This window comes from Pseudomassariella vexata (assembly GCF_002105095.1).
Source record: "Pseudomassariella vexata strain CBS 129021 chromosome Unknown BCR38scaffold_3, whole genome shotgun sequence".
Taxonomy (NCBI): domain Eukaryota; kingdom Fungi; phylum Ascomycota; class Sordariomycetes; order Amphisphaeriales; family Pseudomassariaceae; genus Pseudomassariella; species Pseudomassariella vexata.
The window spans coordinates 608181-630005 of record NW_024467958.1 but is presented as its reverse complement, the minus strand read 5'-3'; the positions used below and the strand labels follow the sequence as shown (position 1 = coordinate 630005).

The 21825-nt window shown below is 49.1% G+C and overlaps 4 protein-coding genes across 4 annotated transcripts; 1 reads left to right on the top strand and 3 right to left on the bottom strand.

The window, feature by feature from the left end:
- Positions 1-1761: 1761 nt before the first annotated feature.
- Positions 1762-2037, top strand: BCR38DRAFT_301319 (uncharacterized protein; the record flags this gene model as incomplete). The annotated part of the gene is made up of 1 exon (XM_040854559.1): positions 1762-2037. A coding segment is annotated over one exon (276 nt), but the record flags the coding sequence as incomplete, so codon positions are not given.
- A 3975-nt stretch (positions 2038-6012) lies between these two features.
- BCR38DRAFT_471932 (cytochrome P450) lies at positions 6013-6865 on the bottom strand (the record flags this gene model as incomplete). Its single annotated transcript, XM_040862886.1, has 3 exons — positions 6697-6865; positions 6418-6628; positions 6013-6359 (listed from the first exon to the last, which is right to left on the bottom strand). The coding sequence occupies exons 2-3, from the start codon at positions 6614-6616 to the stop codon at positions 6013-6015; spliced, it is 546 nt and encodes a 181-aa protein (XP_040718636.1). The 5' UTR covers positions 6617-6628; positions 6697-6865.
- A 3715-nt stretch (positions 6866-10580) lies between these two features.
- On the bottom strand, positions 10581-13405 carry BCR38DRAFT_406283 (glycoside hydrolase family 92 protein; the record flags this gene model as incomplete). The annotated part of the gene is made up of 6 exons (XM_040858034.1): positions 10581-10981; positions 11135-11382; positions 11438-11910; positions 11994-12059; positions 12110-12260; positions 12309-13405. The coding sequence occupies 6 exons, from the start codon at positions 13403-13405 to the stop codon at positions 10581-10583; spliced, it is 2436 nt and encodes an 811-aa protein (XP_040718635.1).
- Positions 13406-16755: 3350 nt separating this feature from the next.
- On the bottom strand, positions 16756-19348 carry BCR38DRAFT_422825 (cytochrome P450). The gene is made up of 4 exons (XM_040859560.1): positions 18476-19348; positions 17863-18417; positions 17751-17802; positions 16756-17693 (listed from the first exon to the last, which is right to left on the bottom strand). The coding sequence occupies exons 1-4, from the start codon at positions 18965-18967 to the stop codon at positions 17047-17049; spliced, it is 1746 nt and encodes a 581-aa protein (XP_040718634.1). The 5' UTR covers positions 18968-19348; the 3' UTR covers positions 16756-17046.
- Between the last annotated feature and the right edge of the window lie 2477 nt (positions 19349-21825).

Here is a 21825-nt window from a genome sequence, read left to right as displayed (position 1 = left end):
GGCGCGCTTGGACCACCAAATGAATGGCACCTCAACGTCGACTCGGTGGCTAGCAGCCAGTCGGCCGCAAAACAGCACCGGCGCCCGATATCCCTTTCGATGGTGATGCAAAGGAAGCTCATGCCAATAAATTGTGTATAGCCGGTTCAGGCGCGGAACAAAGTCGCTCGTTAGAGAATGTCTCATTGAAGCGACCGAAAGCGGTGAGGTGGGGCTACTGAATTCAGTCAGCTGGTCACTGGCGTGGTGGTACCCGAGGCCTGGAAGGCGTTGGTTAGATCGTGCGTCAGCTTAATTGGCTCATGAGAACCAGTAACGAGATCCCAAGGGTATGATATGCAGTGTTGTATAACAGTAAGGTAGCAGAGATGCTTGCGAGGTAGCTCGCGGCATGTTGTTGAGAGCGGGTGCGAATGAATCACAGTCGTGTGGCTTGGGCGGCTTATCAGGAGAAAAGAAGATCTCGCCCACTAGTGGACATGTTGCGAATGGGTTAAACAACGTCGGATTCAACTCAGCGACTTGTTTGTTGCGCTATTCATCAATTCAACCCTGTCATGTGGAGTATCTCCCTATCATCTCATCCCTAGTTATGGTCGCGGATGCCCCTCCTAGGTGCGCTGGCTCAATAGTACTCAGGGGAATGTAGGACAGCATCGCTCATGACTGGCGCGTAAAGGGCTGCATGGCCACGATAGTTCAAGCAGCAGTCGAAATGGAGTACTCTACACAGATATTTCGGTCTTGAGCACAATGCTGATCTGTCGAGAGATCGGGCATCTCACTCTCATGGCATTGCTCTAGATTGTGACTGGTTTCTGGATATGAGGCGTTGGGAGGAAAATGGGTTGTTTAACTATGGTACACCGTTGGAGTTGAAACGGTGCGAAGCTAAGTGTGACCCATTGTAATCCGGCGGCATGGTAGAAAATAGTCTATAGCGGGGTTGGCCGTCGACTGAACCCACAGCAAATCGTCTCCATCTCAATGTCGCTAGCTCTTCAATGGAAAGTCACACAACTCTCGCTGCGATGTACTGATCGTTCCATTTGTTAAGGTGGGATCTGTTCATGCTGGGATAAGATGGAGATTGTTAGACAGTGCAAATACCGATATTGTGATCTGGCATGAAGCCGCCCCACGAGGTGTCGGCAGACTGGAAACGGTTAAGCGAGCTAATTTGGCAGACAGGCGTGTCATTGACGCGACTCGAACGCGCTGAGCCCGACAAGGGGCATCTGCAAATCAGCCCAGTAATGTCGAAGCATCTAGATAGCCCTTAATTGTTTGGCGTGGCTTACGGACACCCGTACACAGTCCTATGCTAGTCGACATTAATCGCGATGTGGCTATGGTGGGCTGATTGCTCCCCGTCTTCTGCAGGTTGAGGCAGTCTGCCCGACCAGCGCAACCTCTCATACATTACCCCGCAGTCGTCCTACAGTCGCCGTCAGCCTGTCGCGATCTGAGCTTTCGGTGAAGACGTTCATGGAGGGTCGAACTGAGCAATCATCGTTGGCGGCTGTGCACCATCAGCACAGCCGCCTCAGCTGCGATCTTGCCATTATTGATTGACAATACGCTGAGGCGTAGCACCACTTCGTCAGCGCGGGGCTCTTTTCTTGCCGCAAGGCTCTGGGCTGGGCTCGCGCTGAATACTCAAAAACGTATGACCGAATCACATCGCGGTGGCCCAGAGGTTCACTAAACTGGCCTGCATTCTACCATCTCGCTCAGCTAATCTAGGTGTACTGTATAATAATGGAGCCAGCAGGGTTAGCAATCGGCATCGCGGGACTGGCAGGAATATTCAGCGGCTGCCTGGATGTTGTAGAACGAGTCGACACTTACAGAGACTTTAGCGTGGACTCGCGCGCTATTATCTCCCAATTTGATGCCGATATATTAATGTTCAAGCAATGGGGCAAAGCCGTTAGCTTTGACGGCACGACACTCAGTGATAACCACTATGAAAAGTTGGACGATGCGGAGACATTGTCGGCGGTCCGGAAGATCTTTGCGATTATCCAAGACATCGCAAATGATCTTGACGAAGGCTCATCCAGCCAGCAGTATGGACCGGACTCCACAAGCTCTATGGGCAAGTCTAACGACTCGACTCGCGGCGTATACGACTTCAGAAGTTTAGAGGGGTCGCTTCGCACAAGACTAAGCTGGAATGGGCTTTGCGGCATAAGACCAGATTTGTTGCCTTATCATAGCAGTTTGGAAGCCTGGTAGGAAACTTGCGTGCCTTGGTACCTCTAGATAGCTCCAGATCGGTGGGTATAATGACCGGATAAACACGCCGTGTGACTACCTCTAGCGATAGCGCTTTTCCTAAATGATCCAGAGGTATCGACAATATCTCGCGCTACCTCGACTCACAGCGGATCTTAATAGAGATAGAAAAGTAGACCTAACGTATATATCCCTTGAGTACTCATTTGCTCTAAGCTTAAAGTGATAGTGTAACGAAACCTCTAATAGTCTAGCTGCGTAAACCACTAAAGAGTCTGTAAGGGTTTGTGCTAGTAAGTAAGTCCTGCTGCGGAGTCCTTTAGCAATAATATCGGGGTCTGACGTATGGAGTATAGGGCTCTGGGTAACTGAAGTATTCAAGTAGGGTAACTGGGAATAGAGTCGTCAAGGCAGTTTGCCTCACCAATGGGTTAGATTGATGCTTAGATTGATCACTGAAGTAGAGACTGTCTATCTATGAAATGCCTGGGAGTCCTCCTTCACTGATAACTGGGGCCATTAGATCCTTCATGGATACTATTGGTCCTAACTGGATATGTTGGATCATTTCATATCCAAATGATCCACCCTTGTAAGTCACGTGACTTGTGATCATTGTACTAGCTGGCTCCTCCTGCAGCTAGCCACTCCTGTGTGACTTTCCCCTCCTTCTTTGTCCTGTATCCACTGGGCCTGCCATCGGGCCTGTTGCATTGGTTAGAATCGTAGATTCGTAACATAGGCCTTCCGCGCCGATCAGAAGTCGTCACGACCATTTCGGACGAGATTTGGCCCATCACAAAACCGGTCTCGTCGAAGTTGTAGATATCCTCCTCCTGGATCGCGTATTTCGCGATTGTATTCCGTACCAGGTCAAACCACGCGCGATACGCGTCGGGGTCTTCGCAGAGGACTCTCTGATAGTCGATCCTTCGATTTAAACGCGTCCGGATGTCTGGTTGTCGTCTTACGAAGCTCGAGGCCCAGTTGACGCCGACGCGTCCCGCGTCGCGACTTTGAAGTAATCGGTTGGCCATATCTTCAACACCACTCAATCGGGGAGGAAATGCTCGCGAATCTAGGTCGGTTATATGTCGTACGATTGCCTATTCTTCGGAAGGAGTCAACTTTTGCGTTGGCGATCGCGTAATCGCTCGAGCGGTTTTACCGTCGCGTCGATACGCAAGGGTTCTAAAAGGTACGTTATAGATCTGACCAGCGCGACGTACACTTAATTTTGGATCAGATTGAAGCGCATGTAATGCTAGAATCATATCACTTTCATTCCAAGAACCAACCATAGTTATGTGGTGAAAAACCGCAGGTCAAAGTGGTAGCGTACGAAAATCTGCCGAAGTGTGCAATTGGACCGTGGACTACGTTAGAGGTTATCATTATGATGGTGTACTTAAGATACACCGAAAACCCAGGAGCGGGCTTCTTGCTTTTATCTTACATGTATATAGGTAAGTTAGTGTTTCGTCACCTGAGAATGTAGAGTGGTGATCTTAAGTCCGCTCATACTCAAGTAGAGAATTAGGATGAGTTGTTTTGGTTGACGTGTGGAGGAGATATGTCAGGGTACGGCTAGGCCGAAGGCAATAGTACAGAGTGATGGGGAGTAACGGGCGTCCCTCCTACGTAATACCGGGTGGTCACTGGCGGTCTCAGGTAGGGGTGCCCACGGTGATGCATTGATCTCTGCCCTCTCTATCTTCCTCCGTCTCGACTCCTTACTTATAGCCAGCCGAGGTTCTCTCTTGGATTCTGGATGTTTGCTTCCGTATGTCTGTGTTCCTCCGACTTCGGCCAATATCTTGGACAGCGGCTCCTTATCTGCAACCAAGCGATTCCCTATCCGCTGCAAACGGCTTCAACGGCTCTCATTCGCCCCAAGCGGCTCTCTAGCCGCCACAAACGGCTTCCTACCTGGTGGAAGCCGGCCCGCCTCGGATGACACTTGTGGCTCTGACAACTCCTTCGCTATCCTACTTCGAGATGGTCCTTATATAGATAGCTAGGCCGCCGCTTGGGCACGGCATAACAGCAGGGTCGGCGATGCCAAGGATCTTGACTCTCGTCATCCTAAAGCTTCACATAGATTGTAATCATGATTCGGGAGTCTTTTGTCCGAAACACCCCTCCGGCGGCCCGCCGGTGTCCTGCGTTCAGTGTCCTGACACCCACTGGTGCCTATGGCATTCTGTTCTCTGACAAGATAAGAGAGTAGTAATTCTTGTGGATAGTTTATGATGATGATGATTCCTGACAACGAGAGGAATAAGTGCTAGTCTAATACTTGTTCACTCACGACTGTACCATGGTATTTGAGAGCCATCTGAGATAACGGTTGTCAAAGAAATCTAGCGAGATATGAAATGCGGGGACCCGAAAGCTGTTGGTGATGGCGATCTGACTGACTGATATCAAGGAAATCTAGTAAGATATAACACATTGGATACCGAAAGCGGCTATTATTGGGCACCTGACTGATTGGAATCAAAAATATCTAGCATGATATCATATGTTGGACAACGAAAGCTGTTGGTAATGGGGATTTAAGTGATTAACAACAAATAAATTTAACATGTTAGCCATTGAAAGCTGTTGGTGATGGCCATCTAACTTACTAATACCAAAGAAATGTAGCAAGACGCTGGAATCCGGAAGCGGTTGTTACCGGGCATTTGACTAGTTGGTGTTAAAAAATTCTAGTATAACGTTACATGCTGGACATCGAAAGCTGGTGGTCATGGATATCTCAAACGACTGCACAGCGAAAGCATTTGAGAGACAGGCTACTTTTAGGTCTTCGTAATAGCCATTCAAAACCACCCCAGCCTCGGAGGAAGAGCGGCCACTGATCGAGACGCCATTCGTTCCAAAACGACATCCGACCCTAAGCAAAATGCTAGCAGCTGGAGAAGGCCAGGTTCAGTGACCTAAACGAGGGCGATTATGAATTCTGGAGCTTGTTCCAGGCTAGTGCTCTGGAAGCCCTAACCAGCAGAATGAAGACAGGACCAATGTTCCCCCAGTCGCTCATGCCATGAGGGTCTCCAGAGTAACGCGTTCAGCCAGCACCGTCATTCAAGGGGCCAATTTCTGAAGTCCGCACACCACCCAAGTTGAGGACGCTCTCAATGTCTCTCTCACAACTAGGGCCATAACGCAGGAGAGTCCATCGATGAATCTCGCTCAACTAATCGGCAAGCTCTCGCATCCCATACTCGTCCATACACGATGCTCCCGACAGTCTCGTCATGATACACCCAGTCCACCGGCAGTCTTAATCGTGCTTAGGCTCTAGCATCCAGAAGACGAAGCTGGGGCACACTCCTTATTGTATCTCCGTGTGAAATGATAATTGACAAAGACTGGCTTGATGGTATTGTTCAACGTTTCCGATAGACAAGGTAAGCTCCTGTGTCAATGATAATGACACAAATGCAAGTGACTGCCGTAGCCATGGACCAGGGTGTTTTTCCGCTTTTCTGTTCTCCTATTGTGAGGGGTTATGGGTAGAAGAAATTCAATTTGTCTTTGGTAGCGCGAAGGGCATGGCTACTTGTATCTGCAACAATTGCAACATGTTGAAACTTGACTATAGACAACATACGTCTTTGCCTCGACTCCTAACTATTACACGAAGAAAATTACCACTGCGAATATCCACATCCCACACGTCGCCGCACCTATTCTGAGTGGCTCAATCCTTAGGTTTTGATCTCATCGTTGAAATTGTGCCCTTTCCAGTCGAACTTTCAAGCCTCAGGGGCGCAAGGTGAGACTGGGGTTCTCAACGGTAAACGGTCCATCGACTTCAAGAAATCTGTAGTTGCGTACCATCTCCACAAGGATAATCTTGATCTCCCGCATCGCGAACAAGCGACCGAGGCATATTCGGGGACTGTTGGAGAATGTACTGAATGCATACGGTGATTGCGCCGCTTCGCTCAGCAGATCCCATCGCCCTGGATCAAAGTCGTCAACATCATCGCCCCAAATCAGCGGGGTCATCAGTGATACGTGCGGCACCACGCCGAATGTCGTGCCCTTGGGAATAAAGGTACCGCAGATGGTCTCATCGACATTGGCCTGGCAATGTATGGTGGTGGCTACGTGATAGTCAGCAATAGGAACAATTCAATCGACCGTGGAAGAGCGAAGACTCACCGTTTGCATAAACACGAAGCGTCTCCTTCACGAAGTTGTTCATATATGGCAATGTATCCAACCGCTCGAATGTGATTTCCGAATCTTGTCCAAGTTCCCTCGTCTCATCTCGAAGCTTGTTCTGTACTTCGGGTTTCGTCGCCATGAGATACACACACCACGAAAGAACATTTGCTGATGTATCGTGCCCGGCTGCCATGAGTTGGAGCAGCTACTATGGTCAGCGCAACTGCAGTGCTTCCTATCGAAACCATGAGAAAGTCCGGAAGCAAAACCTACATTGCCAACTATTTCCTATTCCGTAATTTCCTCGGCGGGCCCTCCCGGAAGACTCTCCTCCATAATGAAGGTTAAGACATCGTGGGCTTCACCCCGTGTATACTTCCCAGCTGAAGCCGCGATTTTGATCTCTTTTGCACGGTGACGTACAAGTTGCGTCAAAACGTTTCGATCCAGTTGGTTGCGAAGAGGTAGTTCCGATTGGTCTTGATCAGAATCCACCGAATCGGGACGAATGCATTGGCAAACATGAGAAGTTTCCCCGGCGTGTCTTGTCCGAAGATGCCGTCATATGCTGCGTGAAAGGTAAACTCTTGCCCCTCGGCCTTGTGTTCTGCTTGGTTTTTGTCGCCAGCAAACCTCGTCGACCTGAGTCCAGAAAGGTCCACCCCCACCCCCACATCCGGGACACCCCCACATGTGGGACGCCCTAAAAATGATGCTGTATATTATAACCATTGACCTCAACCTTTTTTTACACTTATTCTGATGCGACTACAATACAGATTTCACCGTCGCTAGGGTTTTCAGACTCGCTAGACTCATCTGTACTATCCTCAATTTCACCAGCCTCGATTTGAGCCTTCCGAATAGCCTTGATATTAGTAAACTTCGAATTTGGGCTCATCTTGACCTTCCTCCGCTTCCTAGCCCTACTAGCCTCAAGATCTGCCTCTATTGCCTCAATCTTTCGCTGTGCGACAGCTAATTGGTAGTCCTTCTCATCAAAGCCCTTTCGAACTTTCCGAAAGAGTAGCCGCTGGGTATTTGGATCACTATCAAGCTTGCTGAATAAGCTGAGTTGATCTTGGAGCTCATCTCTCCTCTTAGGCGTTGACCAGGCTACTGCTGATGTCTCTAACGCCCAGTCCTGACTACCCTTACTATCAGAGTACCCTTTGCAAGTCTGACTAGGCTGTCTGATTGGTGCTGACGTATTCTCAAGGAGCAGGGGGCTCATAAGGGGTCTAGCTATGCTCGAAGGCCAGAGACCAGTATATTTCCATCCACTGATAATGTTCTTAGCGGTTAATGCTGCTAGACGTGCCTTTCTATAGCAGAGGAGAAAGTTTCTCTTCCCTACGACAGTAGTAGTATCCCATCGGTCAAGGTAACCAAGCTCCTTCTTATAGGCTGCCTTGAGGGGTCCAAAGACTGACTGATCGAGAGGCTGGAGAACGTGGGATGTGTGTGGCGGTAAGAAAAGCAAGTGTATCTTGTTTATGAAGCAGAGGTACATAAACTCTGTCGTTTCGTGGCTACTATGCCCATCTAGGATAAGTAATCTAGTCTCTTCAGGGTCCTCTGGTTGAGTCAAAGGAATAAAGATCTTTTGTAGCCACTCAATAGCCGTAGAGTCTGACATCCACCCATTCTCTGTTGCTGTAAACCTCCAGGCTTCGTATGGAGTCAAGTCTAGAGGAGACCACTGCTGTTGGACAGACTTCCCCTTGTATATCACAAGTGGGGGTAGTGCAGTACCAGTCGCAGAGATACACTCTATAAGAGATGTCCAAGCTCGAGATCCAGGCTGTTTCTTCCGTATAGAACGAGTCTCAGATGATCCTAGAACAAGACCATTTGATCCTCTACCGTCTAGAATACCTGTCTCATCCATATTGTATCGATTCGAGGCCTTAATAGCTTTGATCTCAGGGATAGCGAGGTATTTGAACCATTGCCTGATCACATTTGCTGAGGCTCCATTAATACGCTGGGAATCGATAGCTCTGCTTCTCTGGACCTTGACTGAAGGGTTCCTCTTGATAAAAGCCTGGACCCAGTTCTTTCCAAGTGGTTCGGTGTCTCCGTGGATCTGTAGGATACGCTCGGCGAAGTCTTTGAGCTGTTGATGGGTTGGTAGGAGGCCTAGGGCAGCCTGGATTCGAACCCATTCAACCAGATGGGATTTGTTAGGCAACCTTGGTGGGCTTTGCCAAGACCACCAAGGTTACCACGTGACTTAGCCCTTCGGGACTAAGTCCAACCTTCGTGCTCCATAGGATTAGATAGAATGTCATGCTTTTACAACCTCACAAATCTTTGACCACCTTTGCGTGTAACAGGATTCCTGGGCTGGAGAGAGCCTCTGGTAATCAGCGAAGGCTATATATCTTGACTGGGCTACCTGAATCCGTCGTGAAAGAGTAGACCTTGGGACACCATGCTCATATGCTGCTTTTCGGAGGCTTTGACCGGTAGCTATTGCTTGAAGAGCTCGATAAATATCATCTTCGGTATATTGACTCATATTAGTGTAAAGAAGACTCATGTAAAATTTCGAAACTATTGAATCGATATTGGTAAAGATAAAAGAGGTTGAAGTTAGAGGCTAGCGGTGTTGATGAGGCATTTTTGGGTCTCCCGCATGTGGGGGTGTCCCGGATGTGGGTGTGGAACGTTATAGCAACGCCCATGACATCCAATGTAGCTTTTGTGAAGGTTCCAGTACAGTCTATGACACTACTTCTTCCATCACCCGCGGCAACCACACGGTCAAAAAGCCAGCCGACCTCCTTTGCCTTGTTTTGGAAGACGGGCTCCAGTCTGCGGATATTGTTGAGTAAAAACACCGGGTTGATCACTGCGAGACTCAGACTTGATCTCTATACGAATATTTTATACCCATGAGGTAGAATGATTCAGTGAGAACGCAACCAAAATAGTCAACTCACTTTTACGGTGAGCCCGATGTGCTTCACCCTCCATGGTAACCAGCCCGTGACCAGTAATCTCCCTCGTCAGTCGCCTGAAGAAGTTACTCTTGCGGAAAGAGTAACACTTCGTTTGTAGCACCTCTTTGAATGAGTCGAGATTGCTGCACACAATCACTTCGCCGTTTGCAAATGTGCGAAACTGAATCAGCGGTGCTTCGGGGTGCTCTCATCCACTTGATGTAGAGTGCCGTAGGGGTTTCGGCTTTGATCAGATTAATAGATTGACCAAAAAAGAAATGGTTGTCCTGGGAAAGTCAGCACAACACCGGCACTAAGTGCATTGCAGCAACGCCGCTTGACTCAACTATACCTTTGGGCCAGGGAGGTGGCGGAGTGGCGAGAAATAACGGTGGTATAAAAAGACTCGATAGCACTTTACAGTTAAATACTGAATGAGAAAAAAAGGGCAGAACATTTGGCTGTTGCTCCCGTCGTTCAGTAGACGCTGTAATGTAGTTGCCTCCAGCACCGACGCAACAGCACATCTGATCACATCCATGATGCTCACTAGGGGATATTTTCCACAACAGTATACACAATAGAGATATTCCAGCACAATTTGACCCAATACTATAATCGAAAGGATAATGTGCTATGTAAGAGTCCCCTGCTGTGAACGCTTAATTCTATACCAAGAATCGTTTCCCTCACAATTTCACGGCTACTTATTAAACTAATCATTTTAAGACGGCGTCGGCTATATCATTCTATGGTCTGCTGTGGAGAGTGCCGCTGGCATCATCGCCGGCTCCCTTCCATCACTACGGAAGCTTTATGGTTTCTACGTCGAGACTTATAACAGCACTGATGCTCAGTTTGCCGTGGTCAGAGTCGATGCTAAGGGCACTATCGGAGGCACACCATTCAGTAAAGCTGAAACGCAGGTCAAGATGAACATACTCACGCCAAGGGGCAAAGGTTATACCTCTGCAGTCGCACCAACGACCAGGGATGAATGGGATCAGTTGGATGATGACAGTTCCAGTCATAAGATTGTGTTGTAAATGACTGTGCACGTCGAAAGCCACGCTAGGACAATTATCGATGAACATACATAATTATTTTTGAAGTTTGGAAGCATTCCATCGAGTGCTATGATCCAGATCATATTAATTTCATGCCGTACTTGAGTTGTGCTGAGAATTGGGGCTCGCCACCACTTCTCACTCATAAACCAAGAGCCCCAACTTCCCAACGGCCCCTTCCACGCAAGTTAGCACCATTCAATATAGGATCTGGTGTGTAATCTGTCAAACTGGGCGGCAAGCTCTCGATATCAGTGCCCCATTTACTTTCATTGCGTCCCAGCGTAAGTACTAGCTGTTTGCCTTCGGTGAAGAATGAGTGGTCGAGCCAGTTCTTGGTGTAAGGAACCCCATTTAGGGTTGCCTGCTGGATGTAAATAGCCTCATATGTTGGGTCAAAGTTGATGTTTTGGATTGTGGCTGTCTTGTTCGTAACGGGGTTCGTTATATTCACCGACTCAAAGAACGGAGGCGTGATAAGGTAGACATCCTGGCCAGGATTGGGGAACAGACCCATCATAGAGAATGCCACGAAGGAGCCCACTGGAACAACGAAAGTCAGTATTTACCACTTGCGGATATCCGAGCGATAATTGGAGATTGCTAAGTCGTGTCTCAAGAATAAAAATACCACAGGTGATTCTTGCTCCGGAGATAAAGTAGAAAGAAGAAGAAAGAACTCTCGAGGCTACTTACTGGCGCCGCTGTCGTCGTTGCCCGGGAGGCCTCCAGGGGTAGGATTGAAATACCTAGGGATGTAAAAATGAGACCGGTGGGCGGAGAGAGCGGGCCTGCCAGCGTAGTGGTACTGAAAGACAGTCAGGAAAGAGGGCTCGTTCCCAATGTACGTAATGTTTTGATCATGGAGGAAGTCGAGTCGGCGGACAAATTCTTTCTGGCCACCGTAAAGCTCGACCAGCTTTGCTTGGTCGTGAGGCACGAAACTTTGATCAGGTTAGCCACTTCCTGGTGGAATAATAGAGCATGTGGGAATCTCACTAGCCGTATTCCCAAAGGCTGCTCTCGAATGTTTCTTGGCCGTCGATCGTCAGCGAGCAAGATGTTCCCGTAGTGTCGATGTTGCTGCACACCAGGGGATCCTGGTGACCCCAGGTCTGGTTGAGATACTTGGATTGGAAAAATCCGGTAAAGGTGGTGGAAATATTTGCTACCATTGATACTTGGTCTGTTTTGAACAAGTTGATCCAGTTACCACTTGATTCGCGATATTTGACCACATCATCGCTATTGTTAAGACCGCCCGCCATCTGGGCAATGCAAAAGTCGTTGTAGCTGTACTCCAAGGTGCGTGAGACGCTCCGGGTCATGGTACCGAACCCCTTGTAGTCGAAATCTTCGACGGGAATGTAACCGAGTCCTTTCCAGCTATCGAGGCCACCTCGTCCCTGCACGGCCCAATTGTGAGGTTCGACTTCAGCATCCTTGCGTACGGCTTCATAGCCCTTTTGCCACTGTAATCGTGTCAGCTGATGCAGTGCTTGGGTGGATCGATAAATCCACGAAAAACAGTGGGCATGCTTCACATGTCACGTACGTCTATATTTTCACTGATGCCCTTGATAAAAGCATCCGCAAGAACAACGTCGGCATTTGAGCCACCCTGCATTTAAAGTTTAGTACTTCCAAGTTTCCTGGGCTTCATGAGTTTACCTGTGTGTATCCTTTGCTAAAGGTCATGCGACAATCAGGAAGCCAGCCTTCGTGTTCATAGGTATCGATCAACGAGCGAACCATTTTGGAGACGGCTGCGGGATCAATGACAGTCAGGAAGGGGATCTGCGATCGGAAGCTGTCCCATAGACTAGGGGCCTGTTAGACCAGGGGCCGGATAAAAGGCAGAGCGGCTCACCAATAAAAAGAGTCGAAATAAGGGGCATCCGAAGTCCACTTTGGATTCTCGCCAGTGTAATCCTGTGGATTGACCATGGTTCTGTATATACCACTGTAGAAATTGGTGATCAAGGTCATGTCAACACCGCCACCCGTAGACACTCTGACTGGTTTCAACTTTTCCTGCCAAGCACTACGGGCAGCTGACTCGACGGTTTCGAAGTTGTAGTCGGGAATTTCAGCCTCTGCATTCTTACATGCTTGCGCGGAGCTGATGAAGCTCACGCCTGTTCTGGCAAGCACAGTACGATCGGTAAGGTTAAATCGCATAAATGCGCCCCCTGGCAGTGGATAACCGTTGATTCCACGGTTCAGGTCGAGCAGCTCATGGACACCAGCACTAGCGCGGCTGTTGACGAATATGCCGCGGTCGCGGACTTGTGCCCCAGAGAAGTCGGTACAGAAATAGGCCGTGTAATTGCCCTGCCCGAAACTAGGCGCGAAGACCGCACTACCGGACAGCCGTGGCCGTTCAGGGTCGGCAACAATACTGGCATTATCCAAACGCGAGTCGGAGAGGTCCGTCAGATCCTGAAGGATCAGAGGAGAGGCGACACCTCCGGAAGTGCTGGGCGGGAAGGTGAAGCGAAACAGGGCAGCATGCTGGGTTGTGGTCATCTCAGCCTCCACGCCGCTGTCCAAGGTGATGCCAAAGTAGCCGGGTCGTGACTTCACAGTTTCGTTACGGAACGTGCCCAATTTAGCCCGGGCCTTCTTGGGAAAAACGCATTGGTTGATGTCGTCTTGTGGACAGCTGGCGTAGGCAAAGAGGGGGAAATTCCCAAGTGAAGGCGAACCGCCAGTGCCCGAGTCATGCAGCACCGAGAAGCCGGTGACATTGCTGTCGTCGAGTGTAAAGCCGCCCTGTCTCGAAGGACTGTTCGTGTCGGCCACGGCTTTCACCATGCCGTAGGGCAGTGATGCGCCGGCGAAAACGTTTCCTCCATTCGTCGTGCCGATGAGGGAGTCGACATAGGAGAGAGCATCGAATTCAGCCTGTCCGTTGACGAGAAGCGCGAGAGTGAGTGTCAGAGCCCTGGAAATAAGCCCAGGCATGGCGCCAAGTTTGATCAGGGACCTAGAGCGCTTTGCCGGTTGAGTTGGCATAGGAAAAAGTGAGGACTGAATTAATAAAAAGAAGATGAGAATACTGCAGTATCTAAAAGTTATTTTAAAGCGACGACGGTGGTGGTTGTTATGATCAAGGGTATGACGGACCAATAACAATACTGGCTACTGGAGGTGTGCAATTTGACCGCGCCTGGAGGGTGGCTCGACCATGGGAAGAGAAGAGACACGCAGGGGCACATGAAGACAGACATGGGTCGTAATCCATTGTTTTGGCCATATCGTTGGTCCTAATTTCCATGCTTCTTCGCGTTTGTTATGCCATGCGCGAGCGGTAGAAAAACACCGTATCGGTCGTACTCTGTATAGCCTGCACGCTACCACTGCAGGCCACCGGATCTCCCACGAGGTTTGCGCCATTGCAAATTGTAATTACGACTTTGTCATGCGACAGTTGAGCTGCTATCCTAACCCAGGGACTTCGCCCTGCAACTTCCACGGGCAGATTGGGTAGGAGGGATATGGTCGCCACAGGTCAGAGACAAGATGGAATGCGAGGACAGCTGCTTCGTCGACTAACACCAGCCCACCCCACCTCTTGTTGCGGGACACTACATGACCATGTCAGCTTCCTGAAATGGTCGGAGAACTGCTACCCACTTTTGGTCCTGTGCGCGTCAGACCTTGGGTCCGACACATGCATGGCCCATAGTGAAGGTTAAGGTATGCTCGTTTGGAACAAGGAAACCCCTTGCTTCCTCCCTGCATGCTGCTGCAGGCGAGATGATCGCTTATGTCACTGCAGATATTCATATACATCGAGAGCGCGAGGGGAAGATCGTCTGAACAGGTCACGGGCGCAGGCCTTGAATTGGGAATTATCGAGTCCCGAGGACAATTGTCTGCCTCTTTGTTGGCTCCAGTGTGAACAGTATTGCTTTCTACCGCCGCAAGTGCCGTTGCTGTTCTCAACTCCCCCGCATTTCATTACAACACCCCCACCCACCCTGGTTAAGGTTCTGACGCCACCTCCCGTTCTTCCCGAACGGCCCAACTTTGAGTTGCAGCTATCAATACGAAGTAGATCTAATCTCCTTTAGCATTCGACACAATTACCGTCAGACTGCAAGGTTCATTCTAGGACTACGCCCTTTTTACCTCTACAAATAGGGAGTCCTGAAGGGAACCAGGACACTTCGTCCATTACCCTCTGCAAGTAGTTGCCAAGTAGTTTCCCAGTAATCACAATATTACAAAAAGCCAACTCGGCTACTTCCATCTGATCCCCTGAATGACTGTTTTACCTATGTGTTCTGATATTGAGTGCCCAGAAGCACTGGTTAGGCGACTCGAAAGATTCTCTGCGCGAGGTTTCATATCTACGCAATAGCTCCTATTCGATAGGTTTCCGCCCGCACACGATCTACCTACGAATAAGTAAGTTTCGATGAGGCTCGTTGGGCAGAAATGGACTTACACATATGTATAAAGGTGACGGGAGGTGTCTGCTAGCTCTTGTTTAACGTTATATATCAGAGCGTCTACTTCTCACGGATAGCCCGGCGCCCCTTGGCAGTTTGTACGTGACGCCAAGCGCACCCATAGGTATCCTGATACTCAACCCGCCCTCCGGGATTCAGATTCTAAAGGCTTGGCGCATGATAGCTTTGGGGTCTTGGAAGTTAAGATAAACGAGCCGAAATGAACGTAGCCGAACTTGAAAGGGAAAAGCCACTCATTATCAGTTTTGGGGGCTCTTTTATAGCTCTTATCTATCTTATCTATAGCTACAGGGTAACTCCCCATGGGGTCACGTATCAGCTTTGCTATTTTTCAAGTAAACAAAGTCCTTTGTGAGGTATGTTTGTCCATCACCATTAACCCACCTGTGATGAGGCAGAGGCACTGCAAGTTCAAATCAGGGTTGCGACATCAGTCTATCTCTGTTGACGAATACTAAACTGAAGAAGAGAGAGAAAGAGATCTAAGTGCAAGTGCCCTTTCCTACATTATAAGGAAAAGGGCAGCGCGTACAGGTGGGACACCCATACTAGGGTGTCCCTGTGTTCGTCCAGGGGCCCAGGGGCCAGGCATCGTGACCGGCGTCACACCACCAAACTCATCTCGGAGTTATTTCGAAGTTTCGACTTCGCCATTGTGAACTCCACAAGCCCATGGAAGTCATGTGGCACTCGTGTTTGGGGAATTTCCGACATGTTCTTAACAGCTACGGAGAGGCATAAAGCATGATATGCACAATTCAAATTTGAGAGGCTCTAGGTAATACAGTGACCCTTATAAGTATTCATGGGGTCCCCAGTTCCCGACTAAAACTTACCAAACCTCACGATATTGAAAAGTAGAGTGAAGATGAGATTAGAGTATTAAAATTCCAAGTATACACCATGAAGTTGGTGGCCTGAAGTTACAGTAAGGTACATACACTTGAGATACTTTAGTACCCTTGTATACCTGTGCCTCCTTTCTTTATCTTCTTATACAGCTGGAATGCCAGTACTACTATGATATTACATATACTATGATGATTAGTTAAATTATAACGTGGTTTATATTCAAGATGTTCGTCACCCTATTGCAATGAACATTGGAATGGAAATCTATACTGCTTTCTTCGACTTGCATTTGTTCTACTACGTGCTAGCCATTCTTCTAATCAGCCAGCTCGGTGCACTCTTCCCTTCCACCCCTGCGTCACCTGTTTGACACAACCATGTTTACACCCAAGAAGAGGCAGAACCATCCGGATGCACGGTTCGATAATTCCTCGCATGGTTCAATGGTTAGAAATCCAAGAATGCTAAGCCTCGGGTTTGCAACCTTCGTTGTCCCCAAGCCCCCGCCGAAACGATATCCGACCTTGCCCCGACTTTGCCAGTTGCGAAGTGAGTCGACCATCCGAATCGAGCATTCCTCCTACCCTCCGAAACTCCATGTTCAAGATACTCGCCATCACCATGTGCGAGTGCAGAAAACTAGACTAGTAGATCCACAGGCAGAGGAAGCGGTCGATAAACTTCACGGCTGTTCCTCATAGCTGGCCGGTATACATTACCAGAAGAACCAGAGATTAGGTACCACCTTGGTGATGTAACTCGGCTCATGAGTCCAGATCGAGTCCACTGGAGTAAAGGCGCGAGAAGTAGTAAACCAGTAAACGAGTTCAATTATCTCGGACACACGGGTGGCCTTTATTAGTGGGAGACATCATTGTTACAGCGGTAGTCGGAGCTCTTCGCAGTTATGTTGGCGCAATGGATATGGAGCGCAAGCATTTTGCTTCATGAAGTGCAACGCCCAAAATGAACCAAGACAAATCAGCATGATAGATATTGACTAAACTCATGATCGTCTGATCCTGGATTTGGACAGCAATTACAACCCACAAGCTAATACCTGGAAGATAGTGAGTAATATTTGTTAGGGCACAACCACCTTCGTACACGAACAAAAATAGACTACATAAAGACTTGAAATATGAGAAAGCGCTCTGGATGACTTTCCCATTGGATCACACTTGGAGCACAATGCATATGACTTGCAGCGTCATGCACTTCAAACTAAGAACACCAACCACCCAAAAATGGAAAGGCAACTCGCACCCATCGGCTTTAACGCTGCACCTTCTCCAACGCCACGTAGCAATATTTGGGATTTGACGTGAGGCTGTCGACCGCCATACTTGATGCCAGCTCTCCTTCCAGCGGCTTGAAGACGAAGTTCCAGACCAAGAGTACTAGTACCATCCTAATCTCGAGATAAGCCAGCCTCTTACCAAAGCAGCTCCTCGGGCCCAGGCCAAAGGCCAAAAAGGGGCCTGCTTGGGAATCGTACTGGATTTTGCCCGTCTCGTCTGTCTTGAGCCATCGTTCAGGATTGAAGAGATGCATGTCCTGCTCATTCCACTTTCCTCCCCAGTGCTTCGTTCGCGACGTCTCGCTGCGCACATTGTCGTTGACGGGCAGAGCTGGCATCAAGATTCCAGGGCCGCTAGAAGGCATGAAGATGTCAGTGCCCTTGGGAATATGGTGGCCGAGCAAAATCGTATCCATGGTCGTCTCACGGAGAACGACGGGAAGGGGGCTGGCATAGCGTAGGGCCTCTTCGATGACGGCATCAACGTAGGCGATACTGGTTTTCGTGATCTCAGTTTCGTTCGGTTGGCGGGATTCGGCGAGGGCCGCTGGGTACGCCGCCTGCAGTATGGAGCGTAGTTTGTTCTGGACGTCCTGGTGTTCTGAGATGAGCTTGACGATCCCTGTGAGGTGTATTAGTCGCTGTGTATTCGTATTGAAAAGAATGGCGGGGAACTCCCATTTTAGAGCGCTTGAGCTGGTATCGTGACCCGCAACAATGTAGCCAAAGAGCTGAGTTATTATAATCAGCGATCCATCCGCGTTTCCCAGAGAGTCAGTCCGAGTACGAACCTCGTCATAAATTCGCCGCGAATGAAAATCGGGTTTCCGCCCTGCTTTCTTGGCTGCTTCCCTCTCTCGTTGTAGCATATGGTCCATGGCAGAGAACATAGTATTATCTCCACTCTCGAAACGTTGGAGAGATTTGTTGATCTCCTGTGTGATCAGTTCATCTTTGCGAGCCAAGTTGCGCCGAAACGAAGAATCTGTAAGCAACTTGAACTTGTGGGACAGCTTTGGCTTAAGTGACTTGAATTGATTTCCAATGTGATCACACAGGGCATGGACGACGGCAATGTCGTCCAATTCTGGGAGTTGGGGGAAGTCGACTGAGCCGTCGGGGTTGACCGGTAATTGGCGACTGTCCGTGGTAGCAAGGTAATCGAGCTGGTGTTTCACTGTGCATAGGCTGTCGTCGAAAGCAAATGTGGCAGCGTTGATGATATCGATGGCAGCGTCAAATATATCCCGGCGAGCATCAAATGGTCTTCCATTGGCGAGTTCTGCCTTTAGCGTCCACAACTCGACCAGGGCTGTGGTCTTGGAATAAATTTGGGGGGCCGACACCTCCTCATCGTCAGTGACGTCCACAAGAGCACTGTAGTTTGGTTGATGGAATACGTACATCATACAGAAACTTAGGAGTCATCAAGTCCCGGACTAGTTCCTTGTTGCCTTTGAAACGGCGGTCAGTCGAAGCCATGGCGATGTGGTGATCTGGAATGGTCAAAAAGACCTGGATACTCCTCGTGCTGCGATCAAACTCCTTTGACCGTCGAAGGAGAATATCCTGCGCCTCTTGATAGTCGGATAGAATTAATTTTGGTTTGCTGAATGGGGTCATCCAGAATTGTATCAGAGGCGAGCCGTGTCTGACGGGCTGCTTCGCGAACCAAGGTCGAAGCCGGCCATGCTCTTTCATGTAGGCCACGATGCTGGGCATATCGCCCATGATTCTCCCGGCAGCCTCTTCATTGTAGGGGATGCCAGGGATAGGTTTGGGGAGGGCCCACTGGTAGGCCAGATATAATAAGACCCCAGCTACTATGAACAAGAAAAAACCTGTGAGGAATGAGTGTGGATTCTGTAAGACGAGGTCATTGTTTGTGATTCCCATTGTGTCGACTGAGTCTATCTCAAGTAAGGGTGACGTTGTACTCTCTTTCCAACCTTGATAGAGCGTGTTCAGGTGTTAAGTACTTGAGCGGAGCCGGTGTGATAAATCAGTCCTAAACTTCAGGGGGAGAGAGACTAGTCCCAGATTCCTAGTTACGAGTCAGCACTAGAAGAAAAGCGTGATGGCATTATAGCGTTCAGTCCTCTTCATCAGCCACATTTCCCACACACGTTACCCCGGCACATTGCCAAGTCTGGTCAATTCTGTTGGGCCGATGTGGCCGCACTTTCAAAACCTTCGAAGGTTGCTCATCGAACAGGGGTATTGGTGGAGAGAGGGTCCAAATCAAAAAAAAATATGGGCAAAAGATTTAAATACCCTGCACAACCCCTGTAAAGACCTATTTACCCTGCAATTTCCCAGACCTCCCACCGCCTTCCCAATCCATCAGACCCACCGATCGGGCCTATCAAGCTATCCATGGGGGCGTTGGCACCTTCTCATACTATGTCCAGTCTCACCACAACTAGAGCATCGCGATTGTGAGCTCTGTGGAGGGCGGCGAGAATCCCCCTTTCGAATCCTCTCTTTGACAGGGCGTCCTCGAGGTACTCCAGTAATTGGAGGGTTACAAGGGTCCTCTGGCTTGAGCTTGAGCTCAGAGACGTTGATAGCTGGCATCGGGCTACTATACGTGGCAGCCCAAACTGTCGGAGAGAGAGATTCTGGTAGATAAGAGGTTATACCGTCCCCTCCTGCTAGTATTACGGTAATGGCATGCCCGCAAGGGATTCCATTCCTTTGATACCGACGGCATGAACATGTCCCTGCTGTCAAATTTACAATGCAAATAAGGCCGTCAGGCTGTACTACTCTTGCTTCCGTTGGTGACGAAAACTGAGCACGATTACTAGACGCCCATTGCCTCCCTTCTCGTAATTTCCCTTCAACGAATGAGGTAGCTGTCTTCCCTGCCTCTATCAACCGTAAAGCAGATTGAAGCCGAGCTGCCCTCTTCTCCATAACCCGGTGCCATATTGAGCCGAGGAGAGCAATAATTGGAAGTTCCCGATCAAGCTTTAATACTCCGTTTTGCGACTCGACGATATTACTTGTATCGTGGCCATATCGACGCCCAGAGAATAGCGCCTCGGCCCAAAGCGAAGGGTTTGCCGCCTCTAGATATGCCGCAGCTTCGGGCTTTTGTTGTCGAAGCTTGTCTAAAGCTGCCTCGTATTGGGCTAGAGGTGGTGCTCGGGCGATAGTCCAAAATAAAGAGGCAAGCCCTCTCCCGAACTTTCCCGTGAACTTCTCCTTAATATGATGACAGCACCACGCCCCTGTAGCTAACAGACCGAGGACCTTCTCCGAGTCAAGGAGTCCTTTACCTCGGTCTGATAGAATTGTCCTCTGCTCTGTTGAGACCTCTGGGATAGTCCAACGAAGGTGCTATAAAAACCATGTCCAAGAAGACTTATTTTCCGACTCGACTACCGCCCAGGCCAAGATAATAGTCTCGCCATTCGCATCGATCGTGACGGCAAGCAATAGAGTAAGGATGAAATGACCCTTTAAGAAGGTTCCGTCGATAACGAGGAGACGTCGGCAAAGGGTATAAGTAGAGTGGCTCTCAGCAGGGCAAATGAAGATTCGTTCAAAACGTTGATGGCGGTCTCGAAGTAAGTCGATATGGATAGCAGGAGAGATGGTCTCTAAGAGCTCCTTATAAGCGGGTAGTAACTGGAAGCTATGTCGTTGCTTGCCAATATCTCCGTCGAGTAGTCGCAACTGTCACGACCTGGGTTGCATCGCATTGGTAGAGACCTCGATTAGGTGCTATCGACGAAGATTCTACTCTAAGGAGTGAAGGAAAGAAGATGACAACTTAGGTTTGAGGGAGCGCGACTAAGTCATCCACGCTTGGCGGGGCTCCTACAAGGGTTATGATTGGCTTTCCATCTGACACTGCCACGGCAGGTGTTCCAGCTGTAAGTCACCTGGTTGTAGTGAGTCTGCGAGGGTTGATCTTCACAGCAACCGGCACTCTTGAGCTCTCTTGTAGTTGATATCTTCAGCGAATTGGATACGGAGGAGGTCGAGTATTTGTTGTGGGGGGGTCTGCTGTGTTACTGCAATATTGGCAGCGACAATACGGTCTAACCAGTCTTTCTTAGACGCAGAGGAGAATTTTTGCCTTGCAGCTCCGCTACAACTATGCTCGGTTTCGAGAATATGAATCTGCCAGATATCCTCACTAGGGGAATAGGTTGCTCGGCAGCGCCATAAACAGCCGCTTAACGCAGAGGCACACACCCAGGAGCCACGGGTCTTATCTCGCCGCTCAACCCGATAAGAGAAATTCTCCTTTACAGCCCAGTTGTCGAGGGCAAGCGATAGAGTATCAAGGTCAAGGAACTCTTGTCCATCAATAGGAATAGATAATAGGGGTAGCGACGTCATGTTGAGCTGAGGAATAGTAGTCGTATGCTAATTCCAGAGGCATGAAGTCAGAAAGCATGGCGGAAATGTGGAGAGAAAAGCGACAGAAAAATTGCAGGGTAAATAGATCTTTACAGGGGTTGTGCAGGGTATTTAAATCCTTTGGCCAAAAATATTAAATACGCCGTAGGTGTTAACCCTCGGTACCTCTACAAGTACTCCCTTAAGGGGCTATAGATGATATAGCGGGCCCTTAAGCCGCGTCGGGCGGTTATACAGGTAAACTTGTAGCCAAACGACTACTAAACCTCCTGTCCCTCTCTAAGTCTGTGCTACAACCCCTGCCTGAACTACCGATAAGTGTGGTAATGTGGCACTTAAATTCGTCCTCAGGGGTGGGATGCTGCTGATCTGCAGAA